At 40.4% G+C, this 23,132-nt stretch overlaps 1 protein-coding gene across 1 annotated transcript; it reads right to left on the reverse strand.

The window, feature by feature from the left end:
• Positions 1 to 468: 468 nt before the first annotated feature.
• Positions 469 to 21,201, reverse strand: Znf365 (zinc finger protein 365). Its single transcript, XM_005334308.5, has 5 exons — positions 20,998 to 21,201; positions 18,569 to 19,324; positions 10,005 to 10,185; positions 4,521 to 4,558; positions 469 to 3,642 (listed from the first exon to the last, which is right to left on the reverse strand). Exons 2-5 carry the CDS (start codon positions 19,309 to 19,311, stop codon positions 3,381 to 3,383), a joined length of 1,224 nt encoding a protein of 407 aa, XP_005334365.1. The 5' UTR covers positions 19,312 to 19,324; positions 20,998 to 21,201; the 3' UTR covers positions 469 to 3,380.
• Positions 21,202 to 23,132: the final 1,931 nt, after the last annotated feature.

Below are 23,132 nucleotides of genomic sequence, written 5' to 3' on the forward strand. Positions count from 1 at the left end.
ATTTTTGTGATCCCACAGTTCTTCAAAGATCAGTGGCTGATTCTAATGGTGATATACTTCTCCCTGTTCTCTATCCTAACCACTCTGGATTTTGCAATGACTAGGATGGAGAGCAGATACAGGTTGGGCCATATACTGTAAAATCTGTTCATAGTTCTGCTAGGAATTGACAAGTCTAAAAAAAAACTGTAGAAAAATTACTCCTAGTTGTGGAGGAAAACAGGAATAAAGTGCCAAATGGGCTTTTAATGAAGATTTCTCAGGGTGAACATATGTAGAAAGAGCTTTCAGATTTAGGCAAAGGATGAACAAAACAGTCAAGCTAAGTTTTCCAGAAAGCTTCTAGTTTACAAGGCCACGGTGATGATATATACAATGAACAGATCATTTGAGGACTCTTTTGCTGTCAATAGACCAACATGTTGGGTCCCCCCAAAATAGATGAATTAGACAAAACATAACAACACATTAGTCAGAAATATAGCTTTATTATCATATTTCATAATCTAAAAACTTCTTTTTAAATTCTGGGAACAGAATATTCCAACTTCTGTACAACAACTGACTGGCCCTGCAGAATACTGGAAAACGGTGTCTAAGCAACCTGAACTTTGTAGATAAGAATCTGTAATTTATTTTGGGAAGAAAGAAAAAAAAAGAAAGAATAGTTCAAATAAATTTTTCTCCCCTAAAAGACAAATAATAAAATTCATTTATTCTTCAGTTTAACTTCGAACACGGTTTCCCAGAAACTTTGGTGATTTCTTCGAAAAAGCAACTGCCTCAACTTTAAGGTTAATTGCCCAGGGAGACAAGAAAATGATTTTAAAATAGGACATAAATGGTGTCCCATGGCACACGGCTGAAGCCATGGCATGTAAATGGAGTATCCCTCTGAATAAACCAGCTCCCATATTTCAACAGTAAATTTATGTCTCAAAGGAAGTATAGCATACATAACCCATTTCATTGTATGGGGATCAGAATTTAGTTTGAACTTAAAAAGAAAAAAAATTTAAACCAGGCACCATGGCACACATCTGTAATCCCAGCAACTCAGGAGGCTGAGGCAGGAGGATCACAAATTTAAAGCCAACCTCAGCAACTTAGTGGGACCCTGTTTCAATATAAAAAAAATAAAAAGGGACTGAGGATGTGGCTCAGTACTTAGGTGCCCCTGAGTTCAATCCCGAATACAAAAAAAAATTTTTTTTAATATAATAAATCTCAAAATTATTTGCCTCATGTGATGTTTATAGATTATGACACTATAGTACTTTCTGAAGATCACTGGATACCACTGTCAAAGAGAGCTGCTATGCCCTCTAGGCATGTTAAAGGAATATCAAAATTATGAGCTATTTTAAATGAAACAGAAAAAAAATCTGGCTATAGCATTTTTTAAAAAGTTGTTGTCTTTGCACACACTTTACAGGACAAGGAGCATGCAATACAACTAACAAGTCATTTTTTAGTATGGGAAAGCTAAAGTGCAACCATGATAGAAGCATCAATATTAAATAATTTTGGAGGAGATTAAGTATCCAAATAAATAATAACATTACTATTTTTACAATGCTAGCCTAAACAGTAATATTCACAGCAATATTTTTTCCCACTTGATAGCTGCCTACGTACCATACGAATGGTCCACCCCCATAAGCCAAGGTCAAAGTGAACACTCAAAAAAATCAACATCTCCACTATGATAGGTTCAAAATATTTAAATAAGAAGTTACACTTTTTAATTTACTGTCATTTTAAGTAACTGCTTTATTACCTATTTTTAAATATACTGCTAATCTGATGCTTATTGCAATAACAATCATAATTCTACTAGTGTTATTTAGGTTACAGTTTTAATTTTTAAAATAAGAAGACTCAATTTACATGAGCAAACCTATATAGTTTTAAAACCACCCACCACAAACACACACTTTCTCCATGAGGATTTAAAAATAAATTATTAATATACCTGACATATATCTTGTATGTGCATTATATATATGTATATGTGTATATATCTGTGGACAACACTGCTCTTGTTTCCAGAAGGATGTCAGCACTTGAAAACTCGGCATGAGACCTAATGGCATTAAAAAATTTATGAGAAAAAAATTATGGAAATTCATTATAGAAGAAAATTTTAAAGCAGGAAATTCTCAAAAGATAGTTCTTTGTGGGAAAAAAAACTATTTGGGGAATATGGTGTCAGATTCTGGATCCTACATGCATTGTTTAGTTCAGAAATTATGTTAGAATACACTGTACAGCAATCACCCCAGATACCTGGTTGAAAGGTAAGAAAGTATATTTTAGTCATAAAAGGGCTAATACAAGCAGCAGGAGGTGAAAGGAGCTGCTCTTTGGAAAAGTTAAGCCAGCAAAAAGAAAGTCATGCCCACGGTTAATAGAGAGCAAGCTGCTGATAACTACCAGGGGAGGTGGTCTTGGGTGAGGGCTGCGGTGCTTCCAGGGTGGTCCCAATGCAATAACTGTGCCATCTACTGTCATGCCAAGTGCTCAGATGCTGCACCAATGATGGTTGTTGATTAAAAGGGTTTTACTGCCCTCCTCAACCACACCACAAAAGCAGCTATTAAGATAGAGGCTGGCAGCTAGGTTTGAGGGTGCAGAATACTCAGCCGAAGACGACTGCACAGGTGTGCCAAAATCTGAACATGCATCTATGGACACCAAAAAACCTGACTCAAACTAACAAACTGAAAAGCAATCTGTCAAATGAAAACTGAAATCTGACTGAACAAGTCCCTTACGCAACCTAAAGATTGAAATCTTGATTAACCAGAAGAAAACTCGGGGGAAGCGGGAATCCTTATTTTGGAGGCTTTCAAATTAACAGAGGGGAAGGTTAGATGCAAAGGAAAATATCTTCATTTCACTGCTATTAACAGAACTTTTCCATTCCTGGCCTCACAATTTAGAAAACTGTGGGTATCGATGAAATTTCTGCCAGTGTCTGACAGCTTGTGAGGCCCTGAGCCTGAACATTAATGACCAATGCATAAGGGGCCCAGGTGCCAGGACTAATGGAGACTGGGCCAATTATTTTAGCAGCTGGAGCTTTGTTTTACTAAAACCTTTGGATAAGACTGTTTCATTTTTCTTCTTCTTCTTCTTGTCCTTTCTACAATTTTCTTCTTGCTTTTAAACCTTTTAAAAGGCGGTTATAATAAAATTCTGGTTCACTGAGATTCCCCTTTGTTAAATTCTGGTTAATTGAGGTGCTTATGTGCATCATGATCTTTGCTTTTCCAATGTCTTACTGTGTGGGATGTGCCCAAAAGGACAATCTACATTGGTCCCTGGAACAACATTCCCCAAAGGCAAGAGATGAGGGTCCTGAGCCACCCACCCTTTTAGATGATGTTCACAATCGCTGTTGGCTTCTTTTTAGCCATTTTGGGCCTGATGTTGCCTTTCCGGCTAAGCCCCAGAAGCTCCCCTTTCTTGGGTGGTCTGCAGAGTTCTCTTGAGGACTCAGCCTGTTCGTGAACAGACTTGGCGGGCTGCAGTCCGGCTCTCTCATCCTTGGCTTTCTTCAGGTAGCTCCTTCCCTTTGGGTGGAAATGGGTCTTAAGGTCAGGATGGCCACACACAGAATGCGGGTGTGCTCGGCTTCTACAGATGGTTAGGTGGGAGTGGAAGGGAGATGAACAGAAAAAAAAATATCTCTTTAAGCCTTAAAATAATTGGAACTAGTCATGGCATGATCACTCCTGCATGCACGGTGGTGATAATGCTCCCACTGAGACAAATCATCGATACTGATATTTCTCTTCCAAAAAGTTCCTGTGATCCCCAGGAAATGATCGGATGATGCTAAGTTCCCAGGGAGATATTATTAGTCCTACTACCAGTGACAAAATTGAAGAACATAAAATTTAAATGACTATCTAGTTGGTCTACAGAGAAGATGGGGTCAGAAACCCCATCTTTTGACTCTTTTACTAAGGGATTCAGGAAAATCCATTGAATAGACATTATAAAAGACAGTATAAAGGATATGATTTATATAATAATGTATGCATATTGATTACATTAATAGTACTATAGAGTCAGGCATGGGTGCACACCTGTAATCCCATGACAAGAGGCTGAAGTAGGAGGATCACAAGTTAGAGGACAGCCTCAGCAATTTAGCAAGACCCTGTCTCAAAATAAAATTTTAAAAGGCTGGGGATAGCTCAATGATAAAGAACTCACAGGTCCAATCCCCAGTACCAAAAGATTAAAATAAACAACAATACAGAGCTATTTGACTATACCATTTCTCAAAAGAGAAAGTTACATTACAAAATTATACTCTGGCATTCTCTTATTGCCATATGCTAATAGATTTTTAGCATATTTGGCAGTTACATCAACATTTTATGGTCAGGTATACAAGCAGATGAATTTCCATCTAAGCCTCTCAAATCCCATTATAGATATATAAAATGCAACAGGGAAACATTCATACGTTATCAAATGGCCCAAGTATAAAAAGATATACATACAGGCATTTGAGCTTCCTATTTGAAGAGATATCTGTAAGCTGAAAGAAAACAAATAAGAGAACATATTACTTAACTTGAAGGCTGAATTTGGTTTTAAAACTCTTTCCTGCATTCTTAAGAAAGTGAATTCACATGAAGGAAGTTACTGTTCCTGGCATGTTACCCTTGGCACCACCCATCATATCAGTGAATGGGAGGTTTGCCCCCTGCTTTCTCAAGGAGCTTTGGGGACCTGTGCTGGGCTTTCCAAGAAGCCCACATCAGCAGATATCAAAAATTTTAGAAAGTCAAAAGCATCCCAACAAATGAATATTTGAGAAAACATGTCTTTAAAAACTGGAATGATGTGCATTTCCGGAGTATCAGACTAAATTTACCGTTAACTTAATATAGTTGTGGCTGGTCACAAAGTATCAACTAAGAGGAAATTGGCATAAAATGTTTACTGCCTAAAATACATCATTTCTAAAATGAGAACATATGAATACCAACCCCTCAAATATCCCTGAGGCCATCTATCATTGAGCTTATTTTCCACTGGTAATAACCCATGCAATAAAATGTTTGCATGTACTTTTGTGGCTCGGAATGACTTCATTTGCAGAATAAATTGATAATTATCATTTTGTGATCCAGATGTCACCATTCCGTTTATAGGCAAACCCAGCATATTCCCAGCCTTCCGTCCCTGATCTCCCTGATACAGCTTTCACTAGATGAAGCCATGTTGCATCAGCAGACAAACAGAAGAGAACAAATAAAATGTAGAGAAGAGGCCACTTCAGTATTTGGGATAGTATGGCTAAGACACACTTAGTGTCTGTGGGGAACTGGTTCCAGGACCCATGATGATACTGAAATCTGCGGATGCTCAAGTCCCCTGTATAAAATGGCGTCATAGTTGCATAGAACCTTTATGCATCCTCCCATATACTTTAAATCCTCTCCAGATTACTTATAATACCTAATAAAATGTAAATGCTATCAAAATAGCTGTTACATTGCATGGGTTAGGGAAAAATGGCAAGGGAAAAAGTCAGTAAATGTTCAGTACCAATGTAATTTTTTTCCAAATAGTTTCAATCTATGGTTGAATGCATGGATGTGGATCCCATAGGTATAGAGGGCCACAAGGACTTCTAAAATATAAGCATGGTGATTCAGGTTGCTACGGGCTTAGGGCAACTGATCATCTAGCTCTTTTCCAACTTGCCCTCTATATAGGTAGTGTACCCAACTTGTTTAGACCAAAACCTTGGATTTATTCTTGATTCTCCTCTTTCCCTTGTCTGTTAAATCTAATCCTTCATCAAGGCAACTGGTCTTTTCAATTCTACCCCAGAACACATCCTTCTCTCTACTTCTTCCACTCTTTTCCAGCTACCAGCGCTCTTAACCTTTTATTATAATAGTCCCCTACCCCATATTTCATTTTGCATCTCCAGCTTATTCCCAACAGAGCAGCCAGAGTGGCTTTGCTAAAACACAAGTTCATCTCCTGCTCTGCCTGTTCCTTGCCTAGAACATTCTGCTTCTCACTTTCCACAACCTACATCCTGCTTGATATTCAGGTCACAGTGCAAATGCTGCCTCCCAGCAAGGTTTTCCTGACCACTCAATCCAAAGTCCTCCACCCTGAACCCCTCAAACGTATATTTTTACTTTCTCCCTTCACAGTACTTATCACTGTATGAAACTATGTCCCCCTCCCCACTGAGAGCAGGGGCCTTTCACTGCAGCTTCCTTAGCACCCAGTAGATACTGCACCCCCAATAAGTATGTGTTAAATGAATTACTGCTAGTCCTAATTTAGCAACCTGAAGGAAATAAAAGCAACACTTAAAGCAACATTATTCAGATTGTCTCATTGACCTTCCATGTGAGCAGTTCTGGAAAGATTTTTTGGCAGATGGGATATTAGGTCACTTTGTGTCTAATTTGACAGCATTTTTTTTTCAGAGCATAAAGATAAAATATCTGAGTAAGCACACTGTATTTTTAGAAATCAGCCAGGTGAAAAAGTACATAAATGCTCAAGGGGATTAAGGGAAAGATACAGATGCCACAACATTAGTTCAGAAAAGGCACTAAATGTGAAGGGAAGGAAATTTTTTTCATAGCACAGAAGAATTTTAATGCTAGAAGTCACCTTAGAAAGAAGTAACTCACTTATCAATCTAGGGATTTCATTGCTTTCTGGAGTGGTAATGACAAAAAGGGGAGAGGAGGGGGAGGGAATTAAGGTAGATATAAGGAGGGAGATGAAGAAAGCAGACACATTCTTGGCAGCGCAGTCTTAGCAGAAAGGATGAGAGCTGGGCTGGGATGGCATTCCTGACTGTTCTGCAGGAGAGAGATCTGGTGTGCAAGCTGGCAGGGGGCAGAGGAACTGTGCAGCATGTCTGCTTGTCCTGGAGGCCCTGGAGCAAGGAGCTATCCTGGGTGCAGCTAGAGTGAAGGCTCCGGAAGTTTTAGTTTCTTGGGGTGCTACACCTTCACTAAGCTGAGTCAAAGAGTTTACTGAATGTATCATTTGACGCTTTCCCTGTTAAAAGCTTCTGAGTTATTCTGTGTCTATCATCACAGACAGCCCAGGAGGCCAGACTTAGCACTGCTTATATCAAAGACATGGCTCCTCATTTTACAGGTGGATATGTATCATTACAGTGAAATAAGCTAAGTGAAAAAGGAGAAATGGCCTACAGGGTCTGTAGACCATCTCATAACACGGCACACGGTGGTTCAAAGCTAGGACTTGGACAACTATACACAGGAATGGGGAGAAAATACATTTCCCAATCCTTTCAAAAATTCCACACTTCATTCCTCGTCTTCTCAGGGCCATATGTCCCTCCGATGATGAGGTGGTTCTCCTCACTGCAGCCTGATCTTGCCCCATTCACACACAGCTCTCATTTCTAGATTCCTTATTATATTCGTAACTGCACTTCATTTTATTTGGATTAGTCAACTTTTTTCCTTAGGCAGGACAAGTCTGCTGAAGGCAGATCCTATCATGTCTGGGATACAGAAGATATAATCATAAATATTTCTTAATTTCCCACCATATTTGAACGTATTTATGTGTATACATGCTTGTTGTGTGTGCACACATGCAATTTTGTACGTATATCATCTGACTAGAAAAGTCGAGATGCCACTAAGCTTGGGATTACATGGTATAATGTGATGAGAAATAACGACGGGCTGTGTCTCTGGAAGGTATTCAATTTTCAAGTTACAAAAATAAACTGAGTAGAGAAAATGAGCAAAGATAGATATTTTAAAAAGAGAGAGCCAGGGTGCTGCGGTGCATCCCTGTCATTCCACTGCAGAGGCTGAGGCAGAAGGATCAGAAGTTCAAAGCCAACCTCAGCAATTTAGCAAGGCCCTAAGCAACTTAATGAGACTATATGTATGTATATAAAAATACCTAAGTGAATCCTACCATTGTGTACACCCATAGGAATGGGATCTTAGTTAGAATAAGATAAATTCCTTGCTTACACAATTGTATCAAAATGGATTCTACAGTCGTGTATAACTATGAAGCACTAATAAAAAATTCAAAAATAAAAAGGGCTAGGAATGTGGCTCAGTGGTTAAGTGCCCCTAGGTTTAAGCCCCAGTACGAAAAAAAAAAATAGAGGAGGGTGGAAAACTAATGGCTTCCTTTCATCCTCCTTGCCTTCCACTGGCTTCTCCCTTAGTTCAGTACAGAATTTCAAGCACTGAGTGGTTTAGTAGCCTAAATACTGAAACTGTTAATGCTACTTATCAATTTTAGAATTCCTAACCCTCAAAGTCAGGTGATGATCAGACCATTTGGGATGCCAAATGATTTTAAGAGAGTATTGAATTCAATATCTTTATTTTATAGAAGATTTAAAGGCCCCAGAAGGAAAAATGTCTCTCTCAGTCAGAAGCAGAGTAAGAATGTTTTGAAAGCCAGGCCTTCTTACCTATGTCTGGGCTCCATGACCTCTGACCACAACCTCTTTCAAGAGAAGGCTTCAGTGCCCCCTCTAACAACAGCTAATCACCACTGGATACTTTACAGCTAGTTATTATTTATTATTTCCTGGGTGAGGAAAAAGTGTACGTGGTTGGATCTTGCTTTAATTAGAAGGACCAAAGCTTTCATAAGATTCTCTTGAAGAGCTCCAAAACAGAACTAGACACCACCATGGTCTCCCAAGGAGAAAATGGGGTTTAAGTTGGGAAGTACTCAGATGTACTTCATGGAGAAGATAGTAGGCACTCACCCAGGAAATAATAATAAATGTTTCACACAGAGGAGGCTTCTTGGAACAGTGCTAAAATCTCAGACATAACAAATTTACTTTCTTCCCATCTACTATGTCTGGAAGGTTCTGGGGCTTGGCTCACTGAACTGAGCCGAGTATACATTTTTACAGCAAGCACTAGGTAAGATTCTTTCATTTCTTACCTTCCTCTCTCCTTTCTTTCCTGTTGTCTGTCTCCCTCCCCTGCCTTTCTTATTTTATCCACTTGCCTTTCATCTCATTCCTTCTAGATAATTAGTTTTATTACATAATCACGTTTGCTTCAAATCGTGACTTCCACAAGCTCAAGCCAAATTTTTAGTCAGCCAACCTTGCTAATCTTTTGGTTAGCCAAACTGTTTCCTATTTTTCTTTTCCTCGTAATACAGTATATTTCCTTATAATACAGTGAAAGAATAAAATCTGAAAAGGAGATAAGCATAAATGAAGCTCAATGAATCATGAAAATGTTATAAACAAACCATAACTTTGGAGTTTCAAAAATCCTTTCTTTGCCTTTGTTGTTGACACCACACCAAAGAAACTATATAGGGGGGGCAATATGACCACCCATTCCTTTCACCTACAGTGTCCCCCAACCACACTACAAAGAAACCAGGGTCTCAATGAATCCACCAATGAGAATGTGGATCTTCACCCACATCCAGGATTCTCATCTGAACGCTAGAGTTTTCTTAATCCCCTCAACTCTACGTAAAATGGTATGCAGAAGTCTATCCTAGACCTTCCACCTTGAAATTCTACTTTAGCACTATTTAATATATTGATATGGTTGAACCACGTTTTCCTTCCAATTAATGGAAGGAAAAAGTGTATGTGTTTGAATCTTGCTTTAGTAAGAAGGACCAAAGCTGTCATAAGATTCTCCTGAAGAGCTCCAAAACAGAATAATGATAACTTCTGATCTACCTGAATAGCAAGGTTGAAACAAATGATTTCTTTGGATACTTCAAACTCTATCATTTAGCAAATATTAAGCTATTTATAGCAATTCAGCAGGGCATGGAGGTAGAGAGTGAAGAAGGAGAGGTGTGCATCCCATCTGGGATCTGGCTTCCCTCCACACACAGGCGTGGCCCAGGCATGCTTTCATATGATGCCTCGGGAGCCCTGCCAGTCACCCAGCTCTCACCATACATGGGGACCTCACACTGGCCACTAGAAGGGTGGGACTTACCACATGCTCACTGATGTCACGGCTTCGACCTGAGACCTGCTGGCTTTGGTAGTATTCTAGCTGCTTCTCCGCCAGTTCTACCCGTTGCAACAGATTCTCAATAAAGTCCTGGAGCCTCGCTTTCCCCTGAACCTCCTTCTCAGCTGCTGTTTCCAAGAAATGGTTGAAGGTCACTACTTCTCTGCAGGGCAAAAAATGTTAGAACACAAAATGGATAAATAAGCCAGGAATTTATTCATTCAACATATTGATAGGTGCCAACCATGTACCAGTCACCATCCTAGTCATCATCCTACGCACTATGGCCTCGTAATGATGAAAGAAATCTTAGGATAACTGAATCATTAAACCATCTCCAAGTGTACTTATAAGGGAAAACCATCAAAAATTCAAACAAGAGACCAGCCTTTTTTTCCCAACAATTCATTCAGGTTTATAATATTTGTTTATTTTATTGCAGAGATATATCACATTTATTATGAAAATTGACCTATTAGAGGATCAAGGGCTTTTTTTTCTCTGCTCAATGATCCATATTCAATACAATGCTTGATACATATTCAATAAATATCTTTTATAAGTAATGTTTACAAAGAACAAGAAACCAAAAATCACTTATTACCCCACTACTGTCAAGTCCTACTGTAACTATTGCCAACTTCCTATATGTTTTTCCCAGTCTTTTTGCTCTCTGCATATTTACTACTTTTGGGCCTTCAGGCAGTACAGTTTAGAATATGAGGAAAAAGCAATACCTGACAGCCTAATCTCACAGGATTAATATTGCAAAATCAAGAGAATGAATCTGAATGCAACACTGCATATGATTATGGCTATATTTTTAAATCACATAAGTTTTGCTGCTGGTTCCATATAAAACTTTTAAAAATTAACATTAATGCTCCTAGTCTATCATGGAGTGTTATGTCATATTGGAGTAAAGTAGAATCTTTTCCTAACCTCCCTCATCCAATTATCTTGTGCCCTGAAGCTGAGAAGTTAATAACCTTTGTATTTTTCAAACAACCTGGCACAAATGCTAACCTAATTTTAGTTTGTGAATGTATCACATCAAATAGAAAAGAAAAGACCATTAAATCAAGCTTGATGGTTATAGTCTGATTTTGTTTTAAAAGAGAAGCTGAATACATAAAACAAAAGCCGAAGAAGTTCCTCATGCAGATTGTATAAAGAATCTTCATTAAATGAAAAGAGCGTGTAATCATGGAATAGCAGGTATGTACATCTTAGATCCTTGTCACATCCTGTGACAAGGATGTGACAAGGATCCTTCACCTGGATGAAGGATATCCAAAGCCACCAATGTACTCCCCAAGGAATCTTAAGAAATTTCTGAATGGAAAAGAAAGAGGTTTAACCACATTGTACTTATAACCTCTTTAATATTATATTCCAAACAGCAAAGCATCCGTTCAAAGTGCAAGACAGACCAATGGATTTCAATGTATGAGAACAAAATGCTCACTGATATGCTTTCAGATCCTGCACAGCAATTAATCTTTAAGAAATTACCAATTGTTCCATTTGGGCACAGTATCAAGACAGAACATCCACTATTATCTGAAAAGACTATTAAAATATCCCTCCATTTTCCTGCTATACTTTTTTCATCTATTTAATCAAAACAAAGAGTCTATAACATACTGAATGTAGGACCACTAAAGTCTAGCTGCCTTCTATGAAGCCAGACATTAAACATATTTGCAGAACTTCTAATAAAATTATTTTCACTAGATTGTTTTTGGAAAAATAGCTATTTTCCATAAAAATTTTATTTTTGTTAACATAATGGATATATGTAGTGGGAGTAGACATTGAAAGAAACAAATACAGAAATATGTACCTACAAAGCTGAGCTGAATGTGACTGAGAGAAAGAATAATTTGATGCTATCAGAAAGAGCAGAAAAGGGTGTGTGTCGTTTTACTTTAGATTCTCATCCCTCTGACTCAGAAGTTAGAAAGCCAGATGAGAAGATAAGGGCAAAGCTGAGTGAAATCCAGTCGGGGTGCTTTGCGGAAATTAACTGGTTCTAGGCCAATTTTGGCCCCATCTTTGACTTATTTACTTAACAAGGAAAAAAGGTTAAATATAAGGTTTCATGGAAAAATATGCTTACAGTCAGTCTGTTACAAACTCTTGGTCTTGATTAAATAGATGAAACAATATTTGACTATAAAGTAAAAACATGCCAGTAATATTTGAGAAACTGACCTTGAAGCTCCTTATTATGCAGAATGAGTTATAGGCCTGGAAATCTGACAGTATCTTGGGATTCACAGGCATTCAGAAATCAACAGAGTAGATGGGGGAACTGAGGGGAAAAGCCCTTTCTGAGTAGTTTCAAAGCTTTAGTTAGAAAAAAATATTCATTCACTCATGAGTTCATTCATTTACAGGATGATCATATGGTCTAAAACACAGATAATATCATTTAATTTTTCACAGATTGAATCCCCTCGATTACTTCTTCTGAGGTAGGCTGAAGACAGGTTAATTGAGAAAAATCAAAGACACACTATTATGTGAACAACACAGCTAGAAGCCAATCCTATCATGAGTTACAGTATACTATCCATAAATCATTTCTTAAGTCTATTTAAACTCCATTCATTCCTGCATCCAGCCAGACTCTTACTTTTGAATATGCTGTTCCTTCTGCCAGGTTCTTTCTCCCTGCCCTTCCCTCTAACCTCAGGCTCTCCTGCTAGGAACCACATCCAGACACATGACCAAGTGTAGATGAGATAGTCTGCCATATCTGCCACAAAACCTCATGCTCACTCTATCAAAGTGCCCAGCCCTGGAGACCAATTGTGCCACTGACCCAATTTGATCATAAAACCAGTGAGGGCAGGGACCTTATCTCTCCTTCACTAGGGTACCCAGCATCTAACATGAGTCTAGTGCACAATAGGGGCTCAACACATATGTGCTGAATGCATAGAATGTGCAACTCTGTCTCTACAAAGACAATTTTTCCTTTTTCCAGATAAGTACTGGGGCCTAAAACCAATAAGCAACCCACAGTTGCCTCCTGCAGGAACTGGGGGTAGGATCTAAACCTGATGCTTCCTATTCTTAACAACACTTTTAACATTGCTTTCTCCTCCCAAAGGCAGAGCTCTACCAAGTTATTTAAATTTCATTTTACATTACTGATTTATGAACCTCTTCAGAGGTATATGAAATGATAAAAATACCTCTAGCTAAAAATAGTTTAGCTATTGATCACAGAGCACCACAGACAGACTATAATGTCAGCCAGGAGGTATATCCAGAAACAAGAGTCAGCCATCTCCAAGCACTAAGGGCCTCTCTGCAAACTCAAAGGCCCCACCTGGTTCCCAAAGGGGACACACAGGCCAATCTGCACCAGCCACACCTCTGGAGACTCCCCCAACCCCTTTTTTGGCTTTTTGTCTCATCTTTCCTTTTTGGCTTCTTGGACTAAACCAATATGCTCCTCGTTAAGAACTTTTTAAAAAAGGATTCTATAATGAGATTAACAAATTATTCTTATTGGCTCTAAGTAGATCAACACTATATTCTAAGTTCCTCAGGTTGGGTGCGGGCATGAGGAGAGAGATGGAGAGACAGAGAGAAACAGAAAATTTTTCTGGGTTTCCTAATTTTACCACATGGCATCCCCAAGAAAACATGCTTGACATCTGGTTTATTCTGTTTTAGTTATTAAGCCTGCATGGGACACAGCTTGAAAAGAGAGGAAACCTCACAATATGGAACCAACCAAACCCTCTCCCCTCTACTGCACTCTGCTTCTTGGCCTATCTCCTAGCTGTTCATCAGTATGGACACCAGCTTCTCTACCCAGTGCTTTGGCTGACCCAGAAAAAGGGAATGACTTAAGTAAATGGCCAGAGGGTTTGACTGTGTAAAGCAAGTTACCAAGTCAACCTTACCTTTTAAAGGCCAGCATCCCATGGCCAGACCTCGATAATAATCTAAATGGACATGATGGGCTCAGGCTGCCCTCCACGTCTCTTTTATCACAGCCTAGTGATCTGTTGGAGGCCATGTTTCCTTGTGCTCTGTAAGTGCTTTGGAGGAAGGAACTGCACGTGGGGAAGCACTGTTTGACCAGAACCTGGAGTAGAACCTGCCAATCAGTAGGCTCTTAGTAAATGTTATCTTCTGCAAGGCTCCGAGCTGGGAATGGGGCAAGCAATGAAGGGAGAAGGGAAACAGAGTCTATCTACTGTAGCTCACAAAGCTATAGATGGAAATAGAGATGGGATCACAAAGAGGCCCCTCGAGGCAATCACAGGCTGGCAAATGACACATGCCCTACCCTGACTGGGCAAGGACATCCAGAGAGTCCAGTTAAAAGCCCTTGCTGGAACATGAAAGCCCTGGGGTGGGTGTACCAGAAGCTTAATGTCATGGCCATGCCTGTGGTGGCACCACTTCCCTGTTTCCAACATCTTTTATGCCAGCTGGTATTTTCTTTAATCACATCAGAAAAATAAATGATGTCATCATAGCAGCCCTCTTAAAATAGCAAAGAAACAAGCCTATTCCAAAATGGGCCATGCTGAATATTACATAAGTCTCGACGCTTTGGGCGAATATCACATTTTCAGAAGTCTGGCTAGGACATGGTGAACTAACAGAAAAAGCACTCTGCAGGGATGTAGGCTTCAGTTTCAGCTTTGCCACTAAATCTTTGTCCTTGGGCAAGTCATTCTACTGCTCTGGGCTTATTTTCTGCATCTGTGTAATGAACATGTCCCCCAAAGGAGACAGAGGACAGACACCTTCTAGTTCTAAAAATCAAAAATCACACCATCCACTCAGGGGCCATCTCTGACAGCCCAGTTGCCCCTTCAATGTCACCATCATCTGGCTGCTACTGCAAATTCCACCCTTCTTCCTCATTCCCTCAGTGTGGCTTCTCCCTGTAAACAGATCTGTCCCCTAAAGTTCTATCAACCTGAAACTATGGCTTGCATTTAAGCACTTGTTAAAGCTACCCTGCTTTTGGGCACAGGCATGATCATGGGTATGCTTTATTCTTCCTATGTAAAACGTAAGCACCTTAGAGGAAAGTATCGAGAATTTTATATTCCCCACATACCCCCAGTACAGGGATAGGCACATCACTGGTGATCTATGGTCACTTTCCAAATTTACCAGGAAAAGGTCCTCAAGTAAATTTGGGATTACCATTATTACCCTCAATTTCTCCAAACTACAAAAAGCCAACTCAGTTACCATTTAAATTCAACCTTTCTTGTTAAGGGATACCTTGCTGCAAGGTGGCTGGGATTGATTTACCTGATTACAGGCAATGCTGCCCAACATCTCCGACTCCTCGTCAATAAGTAAATACCCATTTCAGAGGGACTTAAAGTTACATGGACTTTGTAAAGATGAGCAACTTCTTTCTAGGATTTGCACTCCAAAAATATACAGATACCTCTCTACAAGAAAATTCACTAGCGTGAAAGTACAAAATATTGCCAATTCAAACTTCCTCTGCATTACGGTATATATATGACCTCCATAGGGCAATGACCTCAGGGAAGATGCAGCTTTAGAGATTTTTTTTTAATTTCAACTTCAAAGAAAGAATTTTTATAGTTGAGGGATAAATCCATAGGTAAGAAAGCCTTATGTGGATGCTAAAAATCAGACTTTTGCTATTTTAAAAAATCAAATCAACCATCTATGTTCCAAAGTGTCCCCAAGCTTAAGTCAATTTCACATCGGACCACAACAATCTACTTTCTCTCACAAATGGGACTTGAGAGCTTACGTGGAGGCATTTGGCAAGGAAGCAGTTTCTGGTATGTACCCCAGCTAAACAGGGCCTGGCCTTACCTGATAGTCCACCTCTTAGTGGAGGGCACAGCCCTCCAAGGGAGTGGTAAGGAGGGAAGGGGCAAGACCTAGTCTTGCAGATCTAGCCAAATCCACCCCGTATCATAGGTATAGGAGATGGGCAGTTTCTATGCATCCCCAATCAGACGGCAGGGGGAGGAGGGGCAAAGCTAGACACTGAGTATGCTGTCCACAGTGGCTCCCAAGACCAAAAGCTCCAGTGTCCTTCATGGAAAACAAGACTCTTTCAGTCTATTTTATTTACAGAAAGAGTGATTATTTGAGGCTTGAATACAGAAACTGACAGTATGGACCCAAATGAAAGCTTTACAAAATGAAGACTTTTGTTTATTTTACGTTTAAAAGATTAAGGCTACGTCACTTTATTTTTATTCCAAGTTGCGTTTTTTAAAATTCCATAGTTTTCTGTTAGCTTGAAAATGATATACTAAAAATCAACTTGTGCTGAGGTGGTGGCTCAGTGGTAGAGTGTGTGCTTAGCATACACAAGGCCTAGGTTCAATTCTAGCCCCAAAATTAAATGAAAAATAAGAAAACTCCTAGGGATGCCAACGAAATTGTCAACAAAACTGTACAGTGATATTAACTGGGCACTATAATACTATGAAAATGGAACAAACTGTGTATTTATCAATAGCACACTGGTTAAATCAGCCTTATGCATCCATGGAATATTATGCAACAGCCAAAAGGAATGGCATAATTCATATTTTGAGCACAAAAGATGCCTGAGACATATTATGTTAAAACAAAAAAAGCTCTAAATGCAAGTGGCAGAAAAGTATGCATCATGACTCTATTTTGAAAAGCACTGTAACTCTATGTGTACAAATGACATGTGGCTGTTTGCACACAGAAAGGCTCTAGACGGATGTTTAGTAAACTTCACAATGCTGTCTCCAGAGAATGGTGCGGATGTTCTTGGAGAGAAGGGGGTATTTTTTACATATACAATTCTATCTGGCTAAAAATTTGTTTTCTATGTGTATGTTTTTCATTAGGTGCTCAAGAGACAGCATGGATTAATCATAACACAATATCATTACGCACCCATGTATAGATCACTTTTATTTAATCAGATATTTTTAATAAAGTGCTCTTGACCCTATCACTCCAAAGTTAGATCCTTGACAATAACCTACATCTAACCATAAGATCCATCCCTTCGGTATCTTGTCTTTCCATAGTCCAGGCAGCCACCATCTCACACCCCTTGTTCATTATTACTTCTCTTATTAATCTACACAATAGAACAAACCAATGAATGCAAAATATCAATTAGGTGGCCTTTTAAATTCACTGCTCTTAAATTAAACAGATATACTACAAAGTTAATTCTAGGCCTTTTTCTACACACAAAGAAAACCCCATCAGTTATTTTCCCAACAGTGTACAGCAGGTCATCTTGGTGACCACAATGGGTCAAAAAAGAAAAAAAAAAATACTACCTTCCTACCAGGTAACATCAGAAGCTAAAAAAAAAAAAAAAAACAACAACAACAAAAAACAAATAAATAACAACAAAAAAATGGGTAAAGCAAATCAATAGCTGATTCAAATTTACCCTTCCTTTATTTAAAAAAAATGCCTATGCTTCCCTCCAAGGTAGAATATAAACATTTAATGATAGCAAGTATAGACCTCTTTAATACATAGGGCTTCTTAGAGAGTTTTAATTATTACATTTTAAGAAGCGACACAAGATAGAAGAGTGCCAGAGGGCAAAGAGAAGATGAAAGTAAATCATCTCTATAGTAGCACTCAAATTATTTGAAAACCTGTCTTCTAGGATGTTTTAGTCTGTCAATTTTTATGTCCTTTGATTCTACAAATTCTGAGCCTCCATTTAAAATAAAATCTGATGTTCTACATTTGGGAAATACACTGAATTGCTACTTATGCTTTTCCAGTGTGGGTTAAATCCATACTCACTGATAAAGAAATTCTTCTCTAAGTATGATGATTTTTCAAGTAACAGCTTCTATGATCACCTCTGACTTGCAAAACCAGTGTCAACTCTTTGCAAGCAGCAAAGATAATCTAGTATCATGCATCATTTTATAAAAAGGAAAATCTCAAATGTAAATCACAGAGGTATAGCTATATCAGAATGTCTTTCCTCTGGGTTTCCTAATGTCTCTTTTTTTTTCCAAATGTAACTTATAATTAAACGAATTCTCAACTAATGACACTTCATTAATGTGGGCAGATAATCCAAAATGGCAAATAAGCCAAAATTATTTGAATTCAGCACATATTTTTATGCTTGAATAAGACAGCATCTCAAGTTCTTGACTCTATAATACAGAGATTGTCAGGAGGTATGGCTCTCAGGGTACCTCTTTCCGCCTACACATTCAACTTCACTTGCAAGTTCACTACCTATGGGATCCCCCATATGTAGGTGGTGTTACTCCTCTAAAAACATCAGTGGTTTACAGTTTCCAAGGTAACAAAGAGTTGGACACTATGACTTTAAAGTTGCTGGACTACAGACTGTACACAGAGGGGGTGAATAATATCAAGGCCTGTACCTCCTGGTTCAACTATATCAATGAGAGCATTGCAGCCAAGACACCTAAAAACACTACAAATCAAATCTTGCTTAACATTTGCTTATAACTTGGGGAGGGATCCCTAAAGCAAAGGGGTTAGCATCCTGTCTCAGCACCACTTACTCTTCCTTCCTAAGAAGCTCCTCCTCAGATTCTGTCAGGCGCTGTCTCAGTGCTGCGATCATTTCCACTGCCACATCCACCTGTCTGTTGAGGGCCCGCTCTCGTCTCTGAACTTCCTGCTTTTTCTGAGTCAGCTGCACAAAGGCTGCCCGGACTTCCAACAGTTCAGCAGTTTTCTGGGCCAACTCTTTGGTGAGTTTATCAATTCTCTTCTCAATGGTCCTATCCACAGCCTCAACCATGCGATTGAATTTCTCTCTGACGTGTGCCTCGAAAGAGGCTTTCGTGTCTGAGGTGGGAAGTCCAGGACTGGACCGTGGCCCATCCAGTGAGTCTGCACGTATGTCCATCGCAGCATAGGTCTGCACGTAGGACACAGGCCTCTCTGCCACCACCTCAAATGGCTTTCGGTCCTTGGAGTGTTCATGTGCAATGCTATACAAGTTAACATAGCTTGGTTTCTGCTTTACCACGTTGCCGTGGCTCTGCAATTTTCCCTGTTTCAGGAGTTCGGAGGAAGGGAGTAGTTCTGTGTCTTTGAGAGATGGAAAGAGGCTGCATTTTGTCAGGAGCGTTCTTTCTTCATAACTGTGACTGAATTCCAGATGGGCCCTCAAGGATGACAAGCTTCTAAATCTGGTATGGTCTCCACACCTCGGGCAGCGGAATGGCAGGCACACAGCAACATTTTCAAAGGACTCCTGCCAGGGATATCTGCCTTCCTCAAAAGCCTTCTGTTGCATTACTCTAAAAGTCCTGGGAGAGAGGAAAAATGGGGAGTTTAAAATAAATAAATACATAATACTACCAAAATGATTGCTGCTCATCTCCATGGGGGCAGTGGCCTTTTGGTTTAAAGCAAGTTTTGTATAGAATACTCTATATTGATTTTGTGTCAAAGTTAAAACCTGCACCCAGAAAATCCAGGTCAAATCCAGCAAGCCACATCCATTCATTTCTGTATCATTTACTGCTGCTTTTGCACATCAATATCAGAGGTGAACTGTATAGTTGAGACACAGATGTTATGCCCAGCAAGTCAAAAATTTTCATTACTTGGCCTTTTGCAGAAAAAAAAAAGTCTGCCAACACCTGCCTAGAATAAAAAAGGTGGATAATCCTCCCTCTTCCCAGAAGAAAGCATTATGAACCCCAAGTCAGAATGAAATGGGCAGACCCAGAAGAGGAACTCCTGTTTCTTGCCCTCCTGAATTTAATATACCACATGCAAAACTATGCCTTATACGAAAATGAGAAAAACTCACATGAATCATCAAAATAAGTCCTAAGAGAACAAGCTTAGTGATCTTTTCTCAAGTATATGAAAGTTACTCAAGTATTAAACACAGATGGACTGAAATTTTTTCAACCTACGATTTGTCTTTTTTTCATTAATTACTGGTGGGATGATATAAATAAAAATGTAATCAGAACAACAATGGTCCCATTCTCTAGCATTACTGAAATTTGGGGACGCAATGTGTCAAGCATCATTTGGTATAAGTAGGCCCATGGCCAAGATTTTATTATAATATCAAGTGTACTGGATGGATCTGCTTTCTCTGCTCCTATTTTAACTTGAAAACCTGGAGTTGGCCAATGTTTGAGCTGGGTAGGTATCAGCTAACTCTTTCAATAATAGGAAATTCTGGTTTTCTCGTAGGAATTGATTTCCTTCACCCTAGCAACAGATGACTGTTATAACCCAATTTTGCAAGCAGTACAAATCTATTCCCTCCAGGAATGGCTTCTACTTAATGTAGCAAGTATCCCACAATGAGGGGTCCCAAATGGGATCTCAGGATGAAAAGTGTCTTTATTGGGTCCTCAATCTCTTCAAAAACAGAAGTGCAAATGGTCCCCAGACAGCTAGACTGGCAAAGCTTCCAGGTTAATAAGCCTCTGGCCCCCAGAGAGGGGAATTTCTTCCTGTACTGTACTGGGATGTTTAACCACTGGTTTTGTGGATATGGGATACAAACCCTGATCCACAGCAGGGCCACAGTCCACAGTAAGTGGTGAAGGGGAATTAGGATTTTAGAGAGGCAAGGGGAAAGAGGTGGCATCTCTGGATGGGGAAATGAATAATCACGCACTCCTGAGCATGCAGGCTTCCATGGGCCCAGCGGAAACCCCAATTCCACAGGGCTGGTGGAAAAGGTCTGCAAGAGCTGGGCAGGCAGGCCGTGACCCTGTCTCTAGGGTCCCAAGTCTCCCTGCCCACGCTCTGCTGCCTGCCTATCGGCGGGTGTCAGAGTGGATTAGTGCGCACACGAGTTGCAGCCCTGCAATTGGGGGCCGGGAAGCCGGCTCTCCCAACTCCCCGCGGTGCTGCGAGAACCGGGACCCCTTCCCTCGGCGCAGGCGGGCCCCTCGGCCGCGCCCCCTCTGGCGGACCGCGGGAGCAGATGCCCACGGCGGCCACTTACCCGACTTGTTGCTGCTGCTGCTGCGGCTAATGCCGCCACCGCCGGTGCTGATGCTGCGGGAGCCGAGCGGTTTTCAGCAGAGCCGTAAATCAGGCTGAGCCGGGGCCCGCTCCCACCCCCCGCGCACCCCCGCGCCGGGACGAGCGGCGTCCAGGGCGGAGCGTGGCGCGGGCCAGCCAGCGGGGCGGCGCGTCCGGGGGCGGGAGGCGGGCGCCGGGCACCGGGCTGCCACTCTGCCGGTGCCTTCTCCACCCCGGCTCTGCCCAGCTGGCTGGAGGCCGTGCGCCCTCCCCCCCGGCCCCGGGAGCAGGATCCGCCTCAGGATTCCACTGACATCACCGGGAGGTGCCGAGATCGTTCCCGGGGGAGGGAAGGAGAGACGCGTGCCAACCTCGTAGGCGCTGCGCTTTCTGCAGGCCCTGGCAAGCTTTTCTGCACTTTACCGTTACTAGGGACCGGGAAAGTGTGGAAGAAGATGAAGCATGGCTGGCCGTCTCTTTGAAAAATCTGCCAGCTAGAGGGGCCAAGTATTTATTATGATCCCTTCATCCTAAACTACTGGGCGAGAATGTCCCAAAATATCTGCCCAAGAAAGTCTACGCCAGCCTTCCAAGCCAAGTGTCCTGGAGCTAAGTTAGCAGGAGGACCTAAATCTAGTAAAATATAGGAGTTGTTAACAGTTAAACCACCAAGGACTCTCCATCCTCTGGGGAGGGACACTCTCCTTTTCCAGAAAAGCGAAGATTTATCATCCTAAAGAGAGATTTCTTTTCTTCTGAAGGATCCTGATGTATCAGATTGTTGGATTTTGTTTTGTTTTATCTTAAACCTGATTTGGGATACTCTTAGTCTACATCCTGAAATATGAAACCAGGATAAAAGTAACTGATGGGTTTTCTTGGCATCTTGAATTGCCAGGGAGGCAATTCAAGTTGTTTCAATTGATTTTATTTTACTGTGATTAGCTCAAGAATATCTTAGTTGTGTTTTGTTTTGAGAGAGGGTTTTTGTTTCTTTTGTTTTTGACAAATGCATCATTACATAACTGTAATTAAGAACCTGAGCTCTGGAGTCAGACTTGATTCAAATCCTGGCCCTGGACTTGAGTCTAGGACCTGAGTCAAGATTTTTTTGTGCTTTGGATTTTTCCTCATTAAAATGGAGACAATCAGGACCTACCTCTTAATGTGGTGTCAGGGATCAAATGGGGTACCGTTCCCTGGCCCAGACCTACACTGATAAAGGCAGTTTTTTATGATTATTGTTATTTCATTTATTAATATTAATTCAATAAGAGGCCTACATGCCAATAAAAAATCAGAAACAAGAAGGGATATTATTATGTACTCACTTCCACATCAATCAAGACAGGCAACTGTGAAGGTATTTCTCTTTAGAAATATTTCATTGAAGTTGCCTTTTGTTTTGCTCTCAAAATTGTTTATTCCAGATAATTATTTAGCAAAAATTGTTGGAAGTCTGAAGGGTGCACATAATGGAGGGTCAGGTTATCTTGGTGATTGGGTGTGCAGTATGCAAGGTCACTCTGGCTGCCTTTATGGCTGAATGCAACAAAAGTGAGTTCTATAGAGAAAAAGATCTTGGATTTGGACTTTTCCCAATTCTAAAAATGACACAAGTATTAAATAATTATAGAAAGGTCCTGTGCTGCATCAAGACCTGAGCATTGTGGGAGATTCTACTTCCTTCCGCAGGTATATCTGACCTTACAATTTACATCAGTAGTTCCCAAAGTGTCACTTGCACACAGCTCTTCCCCCACCAGCAGCATGAATATCACCTGGCAGCCTAAGAAAAGCTCATGATTGGCCTCAGGCCAGAACTACTGAATCAAAAAGCCTGGAAGCTGATTCCCAGCAATTTGTGGTTTAACAAGCCCTCCCAGTTATTCTGAAGAAACTTGAGGACCACCCATTTCCACAATACCTCTTCATACATTGATTGACACAAACCAATCAAATATATTTCCATGATCATTATGTATCTGGGCAGTGTGGGCACTATGGTAAGCATTTTATTGCATCAAATGTTTCCACACCTATGAGGTAGGAGGAACTAGGTCCTCAGCTTCAGCCACAGAGTTATCCCTGTACCACTGAGTCTAGCTCTTCCCA

This window comes from Ictidomys tridecemlineatus, chromosome 1 (genome assembly GCF_052094955.1).
Source record: "Ictidomys tridecemlineatus isolate mIctTri1 chromosome 1, mIctTri1.hap1, whole genome shotgun sequence".
NCBI classification, from domain to species: Eukaryota; Metazoa; Chordata; class Mammalia; order Rodentia; family Sciuridae; genus Ictidomys; species Ictidomys tridecemlineatus.